The sequence below is a fragment of the Cataglyphis hispanica genome, chromosome 14 (genome assembly GCF_021464435.1).
Source record: "Cataglyphis hispanica isolate Lineage 1 chromosome 14, ULB_Chis1_1.0, whole genome shotgun sequence".
NCBI lineage: Eukaryota > Metazoa > Arthropoda > Insecta > Hymenoptera > Formicidae > Cataglyphis > Cataglyphis hispanica.
Genome location: NC_065967.1, coordinates 6368544 through 6389727, shown reverse-complemented (window position 1 = coordinate 6389727; position 21184 = coordinate 6368544). Strand labels below are relative to the sequence as shown.

At 27.8% G+C, this 21184-nt stretch overlaps 2 protein-coding genes and 1 long non-coding RNA gene across 5 annotated transcripts in view; 1 reads left to right on the top strand and 2 right to left on the bottom strand.

Annotated features, from left to right (window-relative positions):
- Window positions 1–84: 84 nt before the first annotated feature.
- LOC126854801 (galectin-4-like) lies at window positions 85–9649 on the top strand. 2 transcript variants are annotated; one of them, XM_050601879.1, is made up of 7 exons: window positions 85–909; window positions 5675–5760; window positions 6723–6933; window positions 7072–7269; window positions 8838–8926; window positions 9014–9208; window positions 9300–9649. In XM_050601879.1, the coding sequence occupies exons 1-7, from the start codon at window positions 820–822 to the stop codon at window positions 9367–9369; spliced, it is 939 nt and encodes a 312-aa protein (XP_050457836.1). In that variant the 5' UTR covers window positions 85–819; the 3' UTR covers window positions 9370–9649. The 2 variants fall into 2 exon arrangements, with proteins under 2 accessions (XP_050457836.1, XP_050457835.1); XM_050601878.1 differs by having other exon boundaries at window positions 9320–9646.
- Window positions 1790–4451, bottom strand: LOC126854825 (uncharacterized). The gene is made up of 2 exons (XR_007688153.1): window positions 2542–4451; window positions 1790–2480 (listed from the first exon to the last, which is right to left on the bottom strand). It is a non-coding gene; the product is annotated as an uncharacterized LOC126854825 (long non-coding RNA).
- A 107-nt stretch (window positions 9650–9756) lies between the features above and the next one.
- The window catches only part of LOC126854795 (acetylcholine receptor subunit alpha-type acr-16-like), a 138210-nt gene continuing 126782 nt past the window's right edge, over window positions 9757–21184 (bottom strand). Inside the window, exons 1-9 of one of the 2 annotated variants that reach the window (XM_050601865.1) lie at window positions 18051–18203; window positions 14876–15015; window positions 14745–14789; window positions 13973–14082; window positions 13160–13376; window positions 12450–12618; window positions 11356–11505; window positions 10543–10712; window positions 9757–10081 (exon numbers count right to left, since the gene is read on the bottom strand). In XM_050601865.1, the coding sequence (XP_050457822.1) occupies window positions 9848–10081; window positions 10543–10712; window positions 11356–11505; window positions 12450–12618; window positions 13160–13376; window positions 13973–14082; window positions 14745–14789; window positions 14876–15015; window positions 18051–18135 (1320 nt within the window). In that variant the 5' untranslated portion in view covers window positions 18136–18203 and the 3' untranslated portion in view covers window positions 9757–9847. Of the gene's footprint in view, window positions 10082–10542; window positions 10713–11355; window positions 11506–12449; window positions 12619–13159; window positions 13377–13972; window positions 14083–14744; window positions 14790–14875; window positions 15016–18050; window positions 18204–21184 lie in introns of those variants that run through there. The other variant, XM_050601867.1, reaches the window with a different exon arrangement.

Below are 21184 nucleotides of genomic sequence, written 5' to 3'. Positions count from 1 at the left end.
AAAAATAATTTTCTTAACTTTTGACAAATCCATTATAAAGTTCATTATAGATTCTTCTTATTATTGTGAATTCAGTTGATACTAATATTAAATTAATATTGATTTGATACATAATACAAATCTATCTGCGCGTTCAGATCAAGTTAATATAAATTCAAAAATGTGTGAAAAACCATCTCCATTCCCAAAAAACGTAAATATAATTTTTTATTTTTTGACATAACAATAGATTTAACTGATATTAATTAATTTGTATCATCCTATTTTTGATATGAAAGCCGGTTTATATATTCGAAAAAAAATACGCAGATTGATGCAAGGAAATGATCGATTGAAGGCTCTGTACGTTCATCGCAAGTGATTTTCTCATGTCAGCTCGCGCAATCGCAATTGCATCTGTTGGTTTATACTATATATACAGGGTGTCCCAGAGCATCTGTGACAACGTACGTCTCGTGGTCCAGCTGCGCGATAGCCGCGTGCTCAATCGTTCGCCAATCTTTTTTAATTAATATCTCAATAATTATTGCGAAAATTGCAAAATGGTAAAGGACTTTTCCGTTCAGTTTACTGTCCTCTATCTGTACACGAGCGTTGTCACAGATGCTCTGGGACACTCTGTACATGTGCTTGTTGAAGCGGAGGTGGAAGCGGATAAGAATAGACGCACAAACACAGGCGCGAATAAAGGTGGCTGAGAGAGAACAAGCGCCAATCATACGCACGAGCGTACGATGCGTTGGCACATCCACGAGAAGAGGTGCAGCTCGTCATTCGTAGCTCTGTCGAGTAAAGTTTTGCGTGACTGCTTCGGACAGCATGTCATCTCTGTCCGACAACATCCATGTCCTGGCCAGGCAAGAGGCGTTTAAGGACTTCTCCTATTTCGACGAGGAAACCGTGTCCGCGGTGAGTACGCGCCAATGATATCCAGGTTGACTAAGGTTTCTACCTATCCTTGCCGAGGCCATCGTGTTTTCCTCCTTAGCACGTGCAAATGACTACCAAATATTTATCGGTACAGCTTTTTACCGTTCATCGATGAGCTTTATTTGTATCGTGCATTCCGTTCTTCATATTATGTGTCATTAAGTAGAATCTCTTTGCGTATCTTGTAAGGTTAGTTTAATTAATGATAAGTAATTTTTTCAGAAACATGTGTACTCAGATAAGGTGATTTTTTACCGAAATGTTACATTGTTGAAAAACTTTTTCTTAAAAAATATGCCGATTAAAAATTTTGTTAAATGTGTAATAAAACATTCATATGTTAATTTAACATATTGTTGTTAATTGAACCCAAATAATAAATTATTAAAATAAATGAAAAAATGTAAAAATAACATTCAATAATATTCAACATATAATGTTCACATATTTTAAATTTTACACAATAGATATGTTCCCTATTATTAATGACAATATCTATCTGTTTAGATTTATTAATTTACAGAAAGAAAAGTTTGATTTTATTCTATAATAGAAGTGAGAGTCGCTACTAGATTATTAATAATATTTTTTCAAGTTAATTTTATCAGTCATATCAAAATATGTTGATTTTATACGAAATTTATTTCAAATTAATATGAAGTTTGTATTTATTTTATTTTGAAATATTAAATGAAATAGTGTTAGTATTATTACATCATAGTATTACTTCATTTTACTCCATATATTCCATATATGTTATGTATAAATTAACACAAAAATTTATGTGAATTATTTGGGAAATGCATATGTTAAGTTTAATCCACATTTTCCACACACATAACAATGTAAATAAAAATTAAAAAAAAAATATATATATGTATATATATATATATATATATATATATATATATATATATATACATACATACATGGTGTCCCAGAACTGGCGAAAAAGTTTTTAATGACAGATTCTTCATGAAATTTTAAGCCAAAAAGTTTTTTACAAAAAAGTAATCCGATGAATAGAATTTGAATGGTGAGGCATTGAAGTTGATGTATGGGAGCGCATGAAATTCGTGCGATCAGGATCGACACAACCAAGTTTGACTCATGACTCGTGTACTGCGGCAATGCATGTTTCTTATTACTCTACATTTAATTTTTTTTTTTATTATTTTAATATTATTAACTTTTGAGATAGTTGCTATTTGATCAATTCCTACTTCCTATTATAAATCTTATCAAAAACCAATTAACCTTTTTTACTGCAGAATTGCATAGTCTTTTCAAAAAAACAACACTGTTTTTTTCATATTATAAAAAATGGCTTATTTTATTTTAATTTAATTTTTTCAGATTTTTTTATGTAAATGTATATTTTCTCACAATTCTATAATTTGAATTTGTAAGCAAGTGAGCGTAAGGAAGACGATTAAACGTAAACCTCAATTTAAGATCGCACACATTTATGCAAATAATAACTTTTTTAATAGGCACTTTGGTAAGATGAATTGACTCAGCGTCCGCGATCTCCGCTTCTTCGCGCAGTTCTGAAAATAATTTTTTAGATTAATCCGCTCCTTATTCCAGTTCATAATTTCCTAGACCTACCTAGTCTTCTTCTTGAGATTATTTTCGTCTCCAAGTTATGATCGATTACATTATTATTCAGGAATATATCTCGGTTCTTTTGTATTAGTTTTATCTCGATTTTTGTTTTTTTATTATAGCGGTATCAAGAATGTCCGAATCCTCCTTTTGTTGAACCGCGACATCTTCCGAGTAAAATTCTCAAAAACGTGTCTAATAAGTCTTCGCGATTCTATAAGAACATGTTTCATGTTTCTGATAACCTCAATTTTTTTTTCTCAGGCAATTACATTCGGTACTTCTCGAGTTCATGGCGTATCCTTTCCTAGTGCGATCCTCGAACTTCTTCTTGCTAGAAACTCCATTGAGACAATACACATTACAACCGAATCCTTTGAAATAATTTACTCAGGCGCTCTTCCGATCCATAATTCGAATGGAGCACGACTTTCGAAACCTTTTGTTACACAGTTTCTGATGCAGCTAACTACTGATATGGCTTCCATCCAAAATGAAGAGGAAGATCCGATTGTATGAGTAGACAATCTGCTGTTCCATTTTGTTTGAAATGCAATCAAAAGTTTTCACTAAATTCTACTCTTCTTCAAGAAATTTTCAAACTCCTTACTCAGATATTCTTTCCTGTTGTTAAATTGTAATAGCTTAATCCTTCTTGAAGGCTAGCCATTCACTATATCCAGCGCATTTAAATGGCCGAACCGATGATGCTACACCTTTAGAGTTTTCAAAGCATTTAATGCATCATCTGAGATTTTATTGTATTCAATCCGTTCTAACAAATAATAAAAGTCGCCGATTCACTTGAAATGCTTTCTGCGCATCCGAAAACACTTTCACCGTGTAGGAGCGTGTTTGGTATTCACCGACGGTTGGAAATCTTCGTGTCTCTTGTTTCTGCAATCTATGGTTGTATGACCTTTCTTTACACCAGTGAAAATGGAACTCAAAATCTTCTTTGTTTCCCGATTTTGATTTTCTTGCTGTCTTTATTCGAATTTCCTCTCTTCTTTACTATCATCGCGTTTTGAATAGCGCCGCATGTGTTATTTGTTTTCGAGTATCACTTTCTTCCATAATCTTTGTTCGAAGCACATCCAGTGACGGTAATTCGTCGCGCGATTCGATGGCGCATCGAAAATTGTCAAATGAGGGTGGTAAACGATACAAGAGCATGATCGCGAGTAATTCCGAATTAATTTCTACATTTATTTCAGCCAGTTTATCGACAATATCAAAAAATTTTCACACATGTTCTCGTACATCATCTCCATCTTCCATGTGCTGAAGCATGAGCTGTTTCAGAAGTATGGTCTCCCTTCGACAGATACATGTTTTCTAGCTTCACCCATACTTCGCAGGACGTTACACATCCTTAGATTTGCTTCAATTTAGATGGTTTTATCGATAATATGATATCTGATTTTGCTTTGTTGTCATTTTTTATCCACGTTTTTACAGCCTTTTCCGATGCCGTGTTTCCGACTTCCAGCATTGGTTTTACGCACTCGCCGCCTAAGTATTGCCTATCGCTTTTTATGAGCACTGCTTTCATCTGTAACTTCCAAGTGTCATAGTTGTCTCCGTGAAGAGTTTCGATTTGTGCGAAGCTTGACGTACTCATTTTCACAATACACACAGCAATGTACGATGTTTGTTTCCGAGATGCACGTGGCGCACTTAACCTCACTAACGTTCTTCCTATGTTTATTCCGTTCCTAAGTTCTGGGAATAGGTGAGCATAGGAATTAATTAAAGATATACATCAATTTAGGATCACACACATTCAAACGTGTTATATTTACAATGTGTTATAAACCTTTTATAATTGTATCTTGTACTCGCGCTCCCGAAGAACGATGCAATAGCATTGTACAAAGTCTTTGGGTATATAAATTTAATAGAGGAGCAACGTATCACGGAGAACGGCGGCGGCCGTACTGCGCGCGCAGAAGGCAGTACATTTAATGACGCGAATCGTCAACAATAATCGATTTTACGGATTACTAATAGAATTTTAAATTGATCTGTTTAATTAAAATAATTAGTAAAATATATTAATCAAAAGAAAAAGGGGATACTTTATATATTAAAAATTAGGCTATTTTCAAGCCGCTGAAACTTGACGAAAAATCATCGTCAAGAAAATAAAAAAAGTATTTCAAAGCTTGAAATTTTAACTTAAATGTACTAATTTATTAGTACATTTTATTAGTTAATATTTTTTTAAATTTTTTCTTTTTTTATTTCTAAAAAATACAGATTTAGTTTCAAAATCGTGTAATTTAGCAAAAAAAATCGTAGAAAAATTTTAAAAACACATTTTGTAAGTAAAATATTATAATTTATAGAACCTGACCTAAATTAAAAAAAGAAAAAATTTTAGCGATTTGTAAAGTGTCATAAATGTGTAATTTTAAGAGACAAACCCAATTTTCCCTTTTTTAAACTTTTTTGAAACTGAAAATAGTTTTGAGTTAGGCTAAAATTTTCTCGGGGCAAAGCACCTTATCAATCACATAAACAGTTTTTTTTTTAATAAAAAAATAATAAATCATATAGCGTACACATATTTTAATGTCAAACTTCAATTTGTTACATCTTCTAAACCAATACTCCACTTATTTCTTACAGGAAATTAGAAAGAATCAGAAGAATCTCTTCTACAACATATTTAAATGACGATGAAATCGGAGGTGTATTATCTTTTATACAGTTTTACTTACAAATGTTATACATATTGTAAAAATGAAAATTTTCGATAATTACTAATGATCTGCAGTGATATGTAATATTTTGTACATTTAGGTGATTAACGTCAATATAAATTATGTGATAAAAATTTATACGTCATTGGACGATTGTAATGGGTGTTAAAATCAAAACAATTATCACTTTTATCTTCTATTAGTTGCATCGAATGCTTATGCTCTTGTAAATAGATATATAATATACACAGTGGCAATTGCTAAAATTCATCGCGGTGATGTCAAAGTTTTCAGATGTTGTCGCGCAGAAAATTAATATCAAAAATTCGCATACAAACATTGACGAGTATTTATGTATGGAAATTTACAAATCATCGTTAAAATATTTGATACATTTTGATGTGTACGTTACATTGTGTTTGTTTCAGAATGTCGACAAACCGATTCCACTGCAACCTTTAAAGCCGACATCTTCCATCATTCTCACCGGATACATTCCTGAAAATGCATCGAGGTATTTCGAATTATTATTTTTCTTATCTATGTGATTATTACTTCAAATTTTTATAGCCATAGATATTTACTTCTAGCGCATTATTTTTTTAATTTCGAATTCTTTCGCCATTTTATAATTGATTTTTTGTTGATAAAAATGTTGAATCACAATTTATGTAAATGATCGAAAAACTAAGCTTTTATTAATTAAACTACAGAGAGACCAAATAGATTACAAAACTACATTTCTGTTAGCTAGTTTTTAGATATAATTTATTTTAATTTAATTTATAATTCTAATATAAAGTTTAATTATGAAGGCATATGATATTAGATGAAAAAATTACAATAATTAATAATTACTTCCAACAGATTTTCATCACATATAGAATATTTTTATTTGACTTATATGTCTGAAAAATATTTATTATTTTTAAACGAAAATATAAAAAAACGCTTATAAAATTAAAATTATTATGTATTATAGAATAAATATATTATATTATTTTTTTTCAGATTTCTAGATCTCTGTTATCATTTATAAATGTTAATGAAAATCATGTGTCATCTATTTAAAAAAAATATAAATAATCTTTAAATTGCAAGATAGAAAAAGGTCTTGATAAAAAAAGTTTTACTTCTTTGAGAAAGAGGGAGAGAAAGAAAGATAATTAAGTCGTTTCTTTCTTGCAAAAAATAATATTATCAATGGCAATACAAATATTTTAATCAAGTTAAATGAAAAGATTTTTTGTACTGTTTTACAGATGTGATATTTTACATGTATTGTTAATGAGTTATTAGTTCTTTTTACAATTATTAACGAACATTTAATTTTATAAAAGAGACTTAGAAATTGTATCAATTGTATCAATGTTTTTGAGCGTATTATTTTTTAAAAATAATTTTAAAATTATTATATGTTGAATTTTGGTTCGTGACTTTTACACGAATTTATTATGCGATTCAACTATGCGATAGGTTTTCGGTGAATTTAACATGCAAGACATCTGGAAATATTGCTCTGCATTTTAATCCACGACTGGATAGGGGTTATATCGTCAGAAACACGAAAGTACGTGGATCCTGGGGAGATGAAGAGACTTGTTCGCCTGCCGGTTCAAGCGGATGCATTTTCCGCCGAAATACCTACATGCATCTTATGATTTTCTGCACAAATGATGCGTTTCAGGTGATACATGTAAAATATCTTATTAAAATTAGTCGATATTCTCTTTATTCACGTGATGATTTTTTTTTTCTTTTTAGAAAATTACATTACAACGATAAGTAAATTTTTTAGATTTTAATCATCATTTCTGCGTTGTAGATTGCGGTGAATGGAGAGCACTTCTGTTCCTTTTGCTATAGATTACCCCTCGCAGATATAATGGCCTTAGAAGTTAATGGCACTATCGAGGATATCAGAACTCGGCAACTTAATTTATTTGTCTATCCAGATCCTAACATTTGCCGGCCGTCCCGAACATTGATTCTAACAACTGAAGAACCGCTCGTGGATTTTCTAGTAAGATTCATCGTTTTCTATAAAAAAGAATTGAAAGATTAATTCATAGAATATAATCAAATGAAAAAAAGAAAAAACACTCAAGATTTGCTATATATTTACTATATTCCAATTTGCAAAATTGCTGCAAAGACAAAATATTTTGTGTTGTGTGGGCGCTTTTATATATCAAATAATTTTAGACAATTTTTGAAAAACTTTTATCTTTAAATTTTTTTAGTAAGAATCAGATGCAACTGTCTTAAGGATGTTCTGGATGTAGAATAGTAGCAAAAAATTGTCAAAATTAAAAAGAAAACATGTTTCTTATGTTTATACTGTTTGAAAAATTAAAAAAATAAATTCGGGTTATGAAAAAAATTAAAGTATCACAAAATAATATGGATTTTGACGTTTTCGTAAAAAAAAAATAGTTGTAATTAATATTTTTCCTAATTTATGGCAAAAATTTTTGATCATGAATATCCTCTAAAATCAACTGCAAAAAACAATGAAAAACAAGTAATTTATAGAAAGAGAAAAAGAGACAGATAATATTTTTCTACAATTTTTAGTAAATAACTTTTAAACGAATTAGTGGATCTAAATCAAGTTTTGCACAAATATTTATTAGAATTTCCTTAATATATGTGAAAATTTTTATTTCATTAGTAATATTTTTTCTTTGTCAAATTTGTCAATAAGTGCTACAATAGGCGATTTTCCATAAGAATCAATAGTAACTTTAAATTTAAATAACTTCCAAACCGTTAAGAGAATTGTGCTTAGTTTTTGCACAAATATTCAGAAGAAATAGAATAATCTATGAAATTTTAATGCTTTTGTTAATATTTCGATATATGTCACATACATCCTTAAATAATTGTATAGATTTGCATATGCTTGTCACAATTGTTTTACCATATTGATTTATTATTGGAAAAATAATTTTTTAAAATTAATTTTTTTCTAGAGATTGATTTTTTTCCCATTTAGATAATATTCTTTAAGAATAACATTCCGTGTTCATTTATTACACTGAAAAAAATATACTTTGCAAACGCAAAAATTTTTTTTATTGTAATAATTTTTTATTTAATTTTTTATTTAAATAATTTTTTATTTTATTTATACTTGCAGAGGAATTGATTATTTCAATCAAGCAACAAATATATTTGAATTAGTAAAATATAAAATAAAAGCAAAGTATACTTTTATTCGCAAATAAAATTAAAATTTTGTTTTTTTATATTTATTATACTAAATTAATATCTTAAAAAAAACATTTTTTAATTTTTGGCTGTTTGTTTTAAAAACGTAGATTTTCTTTATTTTAATAAATCATTTTTTAGCTTTAAATAAATACTTTTTATATTAAAATTTTAAATAATTCAATAAGTAAATATTTAAAAATTATAATTTTTATTACACGCAACTAATAATTTATTTAATACAACAAAACATTTTTAGAATTAAAGTATATATTTATTTAAGTAAAAAAATTATTAAAATCAATAAAATATATTTATTTGATTAATCAAAATTTTATTTTTAATGTATAATATAAACAAAACTATCATTTTTTACAGGACGTTCCCATCACTGTGGGTATTGGTAGTGAATTTCGCGTCGGTGCTAGTTTATTCATCGTTGGAAGATTGAAGCTACTTCCGCACTCGTGAGCGTTTGAGATTGTAATCTACGGCGTTTACAGTATTTTTCTACGTTTGCCCCTGCAAACGAGATGTATCACGATCTTTTGCAGATTTTACGTGAATCTGCAGAGGGGCAAAACCATTTATCCTCATCCCCTTATACCGCTGCATTTAAATCCACGTTTTTTATACGGCACTAGCGCGCCGTACGTGGTCATGAATTGCTGGAACAATGGTACGTGGGATCACGAAGAGCGACATCAAGGTCATTTATCCTGGATGCCCGGCCGAGATTTCTTGCTTACGTAAGATATCCGCGAAGATTCCGCGAATTTCCGCGAAAAAAATTTATCGTATAGAAATATTGTTTATCGTTGTTGATTTCCATTGTAACAGATTCGTGTTTGCTTTAATAGCATTCGATGCGAGTACGAAGGATACACAATATGGCTGGGTAGTAAGATGATTGGCGAATTTAAGCACAGATTGCAATCAACAATTGTGGACACTCTACGAATATCTGGCGATGTCGTGCTTTATCAACTCAGTATGAATTGATTGGGTCTGACCGGACTACTAACTGCAGACTATGTGAAAAATGATAATAATTATATGTTAGAGCGCGGAAATTGAATTTCACGTTCGAGCCTTTTCAGTGATCGCGACATATGCGATGCCGATGTATTTTCGATATAATACTAAGGTGTTTTCACATACTTTTCCTGGTACATCATATTTATACATACATATATATATATATATATATATATATATATATATATATATATATTTACATTTGTATATACTACGAGAGCTATTTATTTACGAGAATAAATCAATATCAAACAAACAATTCATATGATTTGTTCACATATATTCCGGGTATATATTAGATTATCGAGATGTATTAAAGCGACTTATAAGAAAACTTTCATTTATCCTAACTAACTTATGCACACTATTGCCATTGTTGCTAGGATCAAGCAGAACAGTACGAAGGCGATACGATCAACGGCCGTGCCCGCGAGAATCCATTCCAATTGCGTGGTGTTCTTTGTCGGCGAAATTATATTCTGCCGATCTCCGTCGTCTGAAATATTGGACGTCGAATTGGTTGTGGATTCCTCTGTAAGTTTACCACGCAACTCTTGTCCTGGCATAGGCCGTCGCGATTCGATCTGAATAAATTATTATAATAAATTAAAAATTCGATAATATTTATCAATGATTATGTTATTATTATTATTAAAAAACGTGCAGTGCTTTAAGACTGATGGAAAATTACAAATATTAAAATAAACATGAGTGCATGAGTAAAATTTTTTTTTAAATCGCAGGAATAAATATTTTATTAAAAATGTTTTACTCAAACATATAGTCACTAAATATCGGAAAGAATACTAAATAAATCGGAAAGAACTTGTCACAAATATGTATGTTTCGAATAATATAAATAATATTTTCAAAATTTGACAACTAAAATAAAATGTTCAAAAATAGATAATATAAGAATAAACAATTAGAAAGAGAAAGAAAGAGAAGAGGAAAAAGAAAGAGAGTGTGTGTGTATATAATTCATATATACTTACAGAATGAATATGTACATATAATAACATTAAAATGATAATTAATTAATTACCACATTTATAAGCTCGGAAAGTCCTAACAGTTTTCCAGGCCAACTTAATAGACATAATCTGATATTTCGTGGAAGTGGTCTGCAATATGTTCTTTTTGACATGTTAATCACCAATATTGATAATACCAACGAAATTGTTACTAGACAGAGGCAACCACTATAGAAATAAACTGTAAAAACAAATATTAGTCAATGATAATATTGTCGTTTTTACGGCATATAGTATGACATTTACTCATTTTAAAAGGACAAATATTTTTCTATAATTATATATATACATAATTATTTAATTATATACATTTAATTATTTTATTTATTATTATTTTAATATTAAGGAAAGAGTGATTTAATGTTGAAATAATGTAGCATATGCATATGCAACAATATATAGTTTTAAAATTCTGTTATTTTTTTATTATTATGTATTATATTGTATTATATTGTCTTTATTTATGCAAAAGGGAAAATAATAAATATTTAAAAATAATAAATAATAAATAATAAAAATTTGATTTTTCCTAAACATTAAAAAAATATTATGGTAGCATATTTGTTTAAAGATTTTTTTAAAACTATAACAATATAAATTTTGCAATAACAATTAATATTTTAATTATTATTAAAATTTATTGTCAGTTTAAAATTGAAGACAACAAATCAGGGGTAGACTCAAATAAGTTAAAACATGTTTGTCTTTCTAAGCCGAGTAAATTTCTTACTTTCTCGTAACATGCGGTTAATTTATTTTCTTTAATACGTAATTGAAAATAATTGAAGAGATTTTGAAAGAATCAGATTTTCACGTTAGTCTACCTATGAGCGGAGGATTTGCAGATAATGGTACTTTAAGGCCGAAGTAGGCTAAAAACACGGCAATGATTAATATAGTACAAGCCGCAATATTGATCTTCATTTCACTTTGAGGTGGTAGCCAAAACGTGACCAGAACCAGGAAAACTATGGCTGAAAGTTCATATCATAAATCAAATGGATTAAATTCAGCATCAGGTTGTGTGTAATAAGTTTAGGTTTCGAATTAATTAAGAATGTTTTTGGCTGTACAATAATAGTTGTCAAAAATAAAAAAATAAACATTTCTTATGTTTATGCTATTTAAAAAATCAAATAAATAAAACCAGATTATAAAAATAATTAAAGTATCACAAAATTATATGGTTTTTAATTTATAAAAAAAATAATTATAATTAATATTTTTACTAATTTATGACAAAAACTTTTGGTCATGAAAATCCCCTAAAATCATTTGCAAAAAAACAAAAAAAAAATGTATAATTTACAAAAAGATTTTGTATTACTAGTAGGGGATCTAAATCAAGTTTTATACAAATATTTATTAAAATTTTCTTAATGTATATAAAAATTTTTATTTTGTTGACAATCTTTTTTTTTGTCAAGTTTGTTAAAAAGTGCTACAATACACGATTTTTATAAAATGCATACAGACTTTGAACTTAAATAATTGCCAAATCACATTAAAAGAATTATGTTCAGATTTTGTGTTCAGATACTTAGAAGAAATAATAAAACAGTCTCTAAATTTTCATGCGTTTGTCGATGTCTAATATATGACATATATATATATATATATATATATCCTTAACTCGAAAACAAATGCAACGATGTTGCCATAATACAGAGGCTTATGTTTTTTAAATCATGTTATTACAATATTTCGTATAACATTCGGGAAAATGAATAGCGCATATATTTATAATAGCGTGTATATATGTATATATGTATGTATATATATATATATATATATATATATATATATATATATTTATTTATGATAAAAATATATACTTGATATTTTAATAAACACATGTAAAGAAAGTTGAATGGTATAAATACTTAATATTACTTAAACGTTAATTATTGATACATACCGGCAGCAGGCATCAATAATATACTGCAATAAAGCCCGGAATTCCTCTTTAAGGTCATCTCAAAATTTAAGGTGATGTATGGATCCGGACAACAAGGGTACAAGACTGATTCGCGATTTTTGTTCAAATTCACTAATTTCCACTGCGCATTTTTGATGTACATCGGTTCCTGTTATATAAAACTTCAGTATCTTAATATCATTTATAGTAATATAATATATTCTCGAATTACATATAACTCGAAATTATTCAACAAAAAATACTACAAATATTTAAACTCAAAGGCATTTCTTTTTAATTTTTACATGTATTATTACTTAAAAGAATAAAAAATAGTTCAGAGAATAAAATATTTAAAACGAAGTATATGTTACATTATACATATAATGATAAAGATGAGATATGAGGTATTTGTATATAATTAATAAAGATAATGAAATATTTGTATGTAATTAAAAAATATTTAATTAAATATTTTTTTTTTTGATAATTGGAATAAGTAGAAAAATAAAGAGAAATTTTGACGATAGAATCGGAATCTTGAATTTCAAAATAAAAAAAATGTATATTTTTTTTACGTATTTGTAAAAAATACTTTTACCAAATATATAAAATGTAAGGATTTGTTTGATGCAACCGCGACATATAATTCGTTCCATTTTACACATATACATATATAAAAAATTAATACGATTAAATCTTTCCCATACCATATCGGTTGACCTGCCCATTTGCATATCAATTTGCTCGCCGTGATACGTCCAAGAACCGAATGTCATATTACAAATCTGCGTATCGAAGGGCCATAGACGAAGATTGAGCTCGCAAAGTCCTACAAATTGCGCGGGCGGCACCCATAAAACTCGACCGTCATGGTATATGATGCAAGCTGTATCACCATAATGCTCGACCGTACCCGCGGTCCCGCTACACAAAAATTATATGCATAATTTATGTATAATTTTGTTACAGTAAAAACAAAATTTTTTTTAGTCAAATAAATACATTTTGTTAATTTTGATTTTTTCACTTGAATAAATATATGCTTTGTTTCCAAAAATATTTTATTATATTAAATAAATTATTAATTGGCTGTAATAAAAAATTATAAATTTTAAAATAAAAGATTTAAAATTTTAATATAAAAAATTATTTTTTTAAAGATAAAAAGAAAATATTTATTTAAAGATAAAAAATTATTTAAATAAAGAAGTTTTTGAAACAAGCTGCCAAAAATTACAAAATATTTTTTAAATTAAATAATTTAGTGTAATAAAGATAAAAGAACAAATTTTATTTTTTATTCGAAGTAAAACATTCCTTTTTTTATTTTATATTTTACTAATTCAAATATTTTATATTTTACTAATTCAAATATATTTGCTGTACATTAATTCTTTTGCAAGTATTTAAATAAAAAATCTTTTAAAATAAAAAAAAAAATTTTTTGATTTAGTACATCTTTTTTTTATTCAGTGTAGACATTTTTTAAATCGACAATTGAGATACAATGTCGCGTATACCTGTGATATAATAGAATGTCCGGTTGCCATACTTCGTGGTTCCCTACATGAATATGTTCGAGATTGCCGTATTTGGCAGGATCCCATTTGAGTTTATCGTCTGCCCACAACTGCATGTTAATATGAAACGATAATCGATTGTTGAGAATGAAATTTTAATGGCACAAAATTCAGCGTTATTAATTATTAATTAATCTTAATTATTAATTAATTAATCATTTGCACATATTATTGTTAACAATGATGCAGAAAAATATGCAAAACATCTCAATTATTTTATTAAATATAAAAAAATTGTATCAAAAAATTTTATGTACAATTAATATGAGACAGAGGTCTTTTATACATGTAATAATTTTCAAATTTTATAAGAAACAAAAATAGAAAAAATGTCTTTCTTGCTAGCTTATAAAGCCTAATGAGATATAAAAAAATTATATATATATATACTTTTTTAAATTAATAATTTATAATTAAATTTTACTCTAATAAAATTTTAATTTTATGCTTAATTAACAAATATGCGTTAAAAGTTGCGATAAATAATAATCTTCTTCGACACTTTTAATCAGAATAATATTTTGAATCGTTTTCTGTATCTAAGAGCATTTTGTTTATATCAATACTTCATCAATATATTAGATTAGTATATTTTCTAAGAACTTTTGAAATGTAATATTATTTAAATTTTAAATTTTAAAAACTTTGTAAGGTGTTAAGCACATTAGTGCTTAAGAGGATTATATTAAATATAATTCTCAACTATACTTACATGGGAAGCCCATCCGTTAACAGTGATAGTAGACTTGAAGTCATCCTGAAAATTGAGAAAGCCAGTTGTAGAATCAAATAGGATAGAGATATATATCCTCGTACGCACTATAATATATCGCGCATACTTGCCACATCGACATAAAGAATAGTAATGTCGAATTTGACCACCGTCGTGTTGTAATGTTGCGTCGGTCGAGCGAACTTATCGTATTTTACAAACAGATCTTGCTTCAAACGATCGGTCCAAGTTTGATTCCACATGGGAGTCCCTGTAAATCACCGAGGGACAATGACGGAAGCTATAATCTTCTTGATTATGTGAGATATCATTCACGAGATGATCTCATAAACAGAATATCGCGATAATAGGTTGTCGAGGAGTTGTGTTCGTTTTAGTTTCAGTTATTTACACTTTTTATGGTTTGTCTTCCATCTTTCTTTCTCCAAAAATCTTGATTTGAACGGTAGATCTTAACGATTAATTAAAGACTTTTGTACTAACGAAAGCGAGACATATCATCAAAATTGTTGTTTTTAATTTTTGTGATATTATATATATTTGTAACTTCCTGAATTAAAATTCTGTAGGAATAAAATCTACTTAAAATTAATTTTAAAAATATCATATTACTTACATATTTATTTTTACCAAGCTTAATTTGCAAAACAAGTTCTTCTTTTGTAAAACTTATATAATTTGAAAACTATACAACCTATTATCGCTAACATGAGCAAAAACCAATTTCAAATTCATAAAAAAAATTTGTCATTATAATAAAGGGTAAAAAGCATAAAAAGTAACACTTCCGATTTTATCGCCACTTAAATATGTTGTAAGGGAAGTTCTTCTGAGTAATTCTCCGCAAGAAATAAGTGAGTGACGGCATTGATTTAGAATTTTAGAAGATATAACAAAAATTAAAGTTTCATGGTTTCAATGATTTTTCTCAGATATTATAAAGTAATGTACGAAAAGTAAAATTTGTGTACGTTATGTTGTACAACAAATGTAGAAAAAATGTTTGCTTACATTTACGATTTACGAGATAGATTATGGATATAGGTTATGGATATTTTATCAATACTGTTGTTTAACCTATTTCTCGTAATTCGTTAATAGCTTCCAATAAGCGACTATACGAATTTGTGAGTCTTCTTGTTTTGTAAAATATTATTTATTGAATGCGTGGGGAGGAGTGAGGCGAAATCTCTTCCCCTGTACCACTACCAGGCGAAAAAAAATTTAATAACCTAACCCAACTCAATCCAACTTTACGTTTTACTTTTAAAACTGAAAATAGGTTTGGGTTAGGTTAGAATTTTTGGTGGGGATGTAGGGAAAGATGTTCCTTCGCCGCCAACGCGTAAATGTTAAACCGTTAATACATAGATAAACAGTTTTTTTTCAATGAAAAAATAATACGGCATTCATATTTAAATTTTATACGTCAAACTTCAATTTGTTATATCTTCTAAATCAATGCTATCATCCATTTATTTCTTGTGAGAAATTACTCAGAAGGATCTCTCCTATAACATATTTAAATGGCAATAAAATCAAAGGTGTGTTACTTTTTATACAGTTTTACCTAAAAGATTGCATTATTTGTAAGACACTTCGTATGTTTTATTTATTTATTTACTCAGATCTCGTAAACAGAATATTGCAATAATAAGTTATTGAAGTGTCGTGTTTATTTTAATTTCGTTAGTTTATACTTTTTATGTTTTATTTTTTTTCTTTTTTTTCCCAAAGATCTTGATTTAGATCTTAATGATAAATTGAGAATTGGTTCTGTATTAAAAAGCGTCGAGACAAATCATCGTTTATTGTAACTATTTTTAATTTTTGTAATATATATAATTATAACTTTCAAAATTAAAATTCTATGGAAATAAAGTCTATTTAAAATTAATTTAAAAAATATTATATTGTTACTTACATATATATTCTCATCAAGCAAAATAAGCTTTTTTTTAACTTGGAAACTATTCAATCCATTATCGCTAACACAAAAATCAATACTGAATTCATCAAAAAATCTATCAATAAAATAAAGATTGCGAAAATGGTAAGACACTTCGTGTGTGTTATATTTATTTAGCTTTAACGCAAAAAAATGCAAACTGCAGTTAAAATAAGTCTAATGTTATTGAAATATCTTGCTAATATACAACATTGTTGGCTGCGAATGGTATTTTGAAATATTAAGGCTCATTCATTCACTTGATTCGCTTTGAATAACAGTACAAGTGGATAAATGACGACAATCAGCAACCGCAAATGATAAATAAGGAAGTATGTACGTTCATAACAAGGAATACCTTGAATATTCGTGTAAAGTGTAAAGTACATATTGTTGGTATGTGATTTTAATAATTTTATTTCAGATTTCAACGTCATACGTATGTATAAATTAATGTGATATACCCAAGTAGAACAAAGTTATAATGATATCATCATAACTTTATTTGTCTCTTAAAAGCTACTGATAAAAAATGACGTAAAAATTATATAAAAATAAAAACAGAAAATTATTGTTATGTCAAAAATTCATCACAAAATCATCATAAAAAGTGTATCAATTGACGTCATAATAATTTTTTCTAAATTGATTTCTTGACTTTATGTTATCATGATCTTATTATGATTTTGTGTTCTACTTGAGTATATGCAAACTGAAAGAAATGATATCCAACGAAACTAATATAAATTGATAGTTTTAATTGTATTAACGATATTTATTAGTATTTTTATTTATTAAGAAATGTCGCGCACAAAATAATTATAGAAATTGTGATTGGACAAAATAATTGTAGAAATTGTAATTGTTACAGATTTTCTAATTATCTAATGTATTACATAAACAGATATAAACAGATCTGTTCTGCTGCAGTTATTTTTCAAGAATTGAAGATATTAATATTGTTAATATATAAATATAAAAAATAAACATAAAAACGAAGTATCTTTATGCAGCCATACTTTGTAATAAAAATAATAATTTTTATGACATGTAAATACAGTATTATATTTCTTGTCCAATTTTTTTTCTTGTCTCTATATATTAATAAATATATATACTTTGAATTAAAAAGCGAGATTGGCTATAATGGCTTACTTTCCAATAGCATTAAATTATTAAATAAATAGTTTATTAATTAAATTAAATTAATAAAATAATTTATGCGATATTATATTTTTTTATTTTTGTTGTCACGTTTTTGCAAAATTGTCGCATGGTACGCAAGGGGCTCGAGCTTTTTGGGACGTTTTGCTCTATACTCATTGATTCACACTTACTTTCCGGTGTGCCGCTCGCATACAACACTACATTGTTGAATAAGATAAGCGTGATCGCCGCGTAGATGGTGGAAGAAAGCCGCATCGCGAGTTGAAGTGCGAACCGTCGTCGAATTGACACTGACTACGGTGAGAAGCGCGGTATCGTCGGTATCGCTACAGACAAGAGTGGCAAGAAGGGGCTATCATAGATTTAAGTAGTTAACAACCTGTTGAATAGACATTTCGTCGCCTACCGCTGATCAATGAAACGCAATGACTTTGACCTCTTTTACTCCGCCGGAGATACTCCAACATTATTTAAACCGAACCCTTTCAATTGTACATGTAATTGCAACAATATTGTAACTATGTACACCCTTATTTTGTACGATTACACATCCACCAGGGTAGTTTCTCTATTTACTAGTTGGAAAATTTAATATGTATCCCATCTCCCAAACAATCCACATCAATTTTTGTGTCAATTTGACATAATGCAGATATGTTGAATGATGACACTAACATTATGTTAATATTTATAACTATATATATAACTACACAAAATAAATGCAAACTTTATAATAATTTGAAATAAATTTTGCGTAAAATCAATTTATTTTTAATGATAAAATTAATTTAAGAAAATGTTACTGACAGTCACCCTTATTATAGAATATAAAAATATGACATAAATAAATTTAACATTTTCTTTTATAAATTTTAACAGATCTAATTATACGGAGCACATCTATTGTTTAAAATTAAAAATATATGCACATTGTGTTATTTTTACATTTTTTTTTTCAGTTATTTTAATAATTTAACATTTGAGTTTGATCAACACAGCAATATCTTAAATTAACAGATGAATATGTTAAATATTTAACACGAAAATTTTAGCCAGCATATTCGTTAATCAAAAAACACAAATTTTTTAATAGTGGTGGAAGTTATATTATATTATTTTCTGATTTTTCAAAGTGGAAGATATTTTGTAATTACTGGATAGCTTCTTTGGTCGATCTAGAAATGATTTTTCGATTTAGTGGAAGAAATTTGTCATTTTTCTAATTTTTAACAATACGTGTCTCTTAATAATTGAAATGGAAAAGTAAAATAATCTGTGTCGCTTTTATTATCCATTTTCTCTGTAATTTAATTAGTATTCATAAAAAAAAATAGTTTTAATCATAATCATTATATGTAGTCGTCATCATATCATTATATGCAATACAAATGTTTTGATATTTCTGTCTGAAGAAAAGATTGATTCTAAATCAGTCAAAAATTTCGTAATAAAATCATATTTTAATAAATAATAAAAAAATATTCAATATATGCAGTTGCGATATAAACTTGCTATTAAAGTCGACGTTTCTTTAATTGCCTAATCAATGCAAGCTTCGACAAATGTTGCTTGTATTAGAAATATTCACTAAACGTTTACTGTACATAATATAAAATGATTAGATTATATAAAACGATAATTTAAAAAGCAGATAATTTTAAAGCAGTAAATATAATATAATATCAGGGATGTAAACAAGGTTGCAAAGCAACCTTGTAATTATTTATGATCCTTGGCCATTGCAAGAGATCTAATTATCGTTTTATTCATTTTCTCGAGAAACCATCTCTCGCAAAACAATGGAAGTTACTGTGGAAAAATGATTCTAGTATTCTGTTGGATATCTGTGCAATTAAGGCACCATTGTTAATTACAATGCTTCTAGCACACGGGGAAGGACTAATTTAACTTTAATAAGAAATCAAAAGTGCTCAAATGCGTGGCATCACGAGTATATATGTATGTATATTGTATTAAACAATATATTACATTGGCCGCCACAGTTTTTTATTTGCCGCAATAAATTCTCGCGAACTCGTATTATGTAATTTAATTGTGTATTATGCAAATGAACTATTTGATTGTGCAAAGCGCGAGATGGACATAAGGGTGGAAATTCATTTAAGAGTTTAAGGTCGGATCTTCTCCGAAACGAATCTAACACCCATCTCTTTTCCCGGAAATCTATGCTCGGATAGTTTCAAAGATAAATTGATTCAGTTTAGATAGAAAGGAAATGATTGAAATTGAGCTTCCTTGACTTTGACGGACCTATGTGGATTCGAATTTTGAAATAAATTTAGGAAAGAATAAGAAATATGTTTTTTTTTTAATAATCTTATGTTTACAACTTTACATTAAATTTAATGTAATATAAGATTTTTTAATATTATAGCAAAAAAGAGAGAAGCAAAGGCGAACCATCCAGTTTTAATATTTTGATGAGTTGTTTCAACTGTTAAAACTTTAAATGTTTATATATTAAATTTAGATATTAAAAGTTGAAACTTCATCAAATATGCCTTTTACTACCTTTTAGATTTTTCATGTCGACGTTTTCTCAAGAAAATCTCGCGTTTTAATTTTAAAATAATTAATAATTGCAACATTATATATATCTTTTCTCGCGAAGCTTTGAAGGGATATGCGAGAATTGGTTAGAGTTCTTTTTTTTATTTCAGCTTCATTTAATAATTATATAACAAGGTTTGATATCACAAGGTAATGTCCTTGAAAATATTATTTCTTAGGAAGAAGTAGTTTGACGTTTAGGTCAAAACGAGAAAAATATTACAAACGGAGTGTCGAAAAAGCATATTTAACGAGATAAGTATGTAAGTTGTCAAAGAGACTTTTATTGATGCGACATATCTAGGAGTGAGAAGTATATCTTGTTAAATCCTGCAATAACGAGCATGAATTACGAACATTTATGCAACGATGTTGTTCGATGTCGCCAATAGGAATAAATAGGAATATATATATATATATATATATATATATATATATATATATATTATTACTCTAATATTAAACTTGAATGCGAGTTTATGCGATGGAGCATAACGCGCCCGGATCTTTTCTTCTCATACAAATTATTTCTTCTTCATAAAGAGGGTAACGCTTATATATTTTTCTTGTCATTCGCATACACGTGTTGATTTCTAGTGGAAAATTACTTTAATTCGTAAATATCTTTATATTCTTAATAGCTTCTACTTCAAATTAATCTTTTTATAATTCCAAAAAAATTTCAAAAAATACAGTTCTTTAAAATTTTATTAAATTAATTATCTTTTTCTTA

Excerpts from the sequence above, each read along its gene's own strand:
- LOC126854801 (XM_050601878.1), top strand. The coding sequence starts at position 820 with ATGTCATCTCTGTCCGACAACATCCATGTCCTGGCCAGGCAAGAGGCG. Across the intron at positions 910-5,674 it reads ACGAGGAAACCGTGTCCGCG|AATGTCGACAAACCGATTCC; the intron begins GTGAGTACGCGC and ends TGTTTGTTTCAG. Across the intron at positions 5,761-6,722 it reads ATTCCTGAAAATGCATCGAG|GTTTTCGGTGAATTTAACAT; the intron begins GTATTTCGAATT and ends ACTATGCGATAG.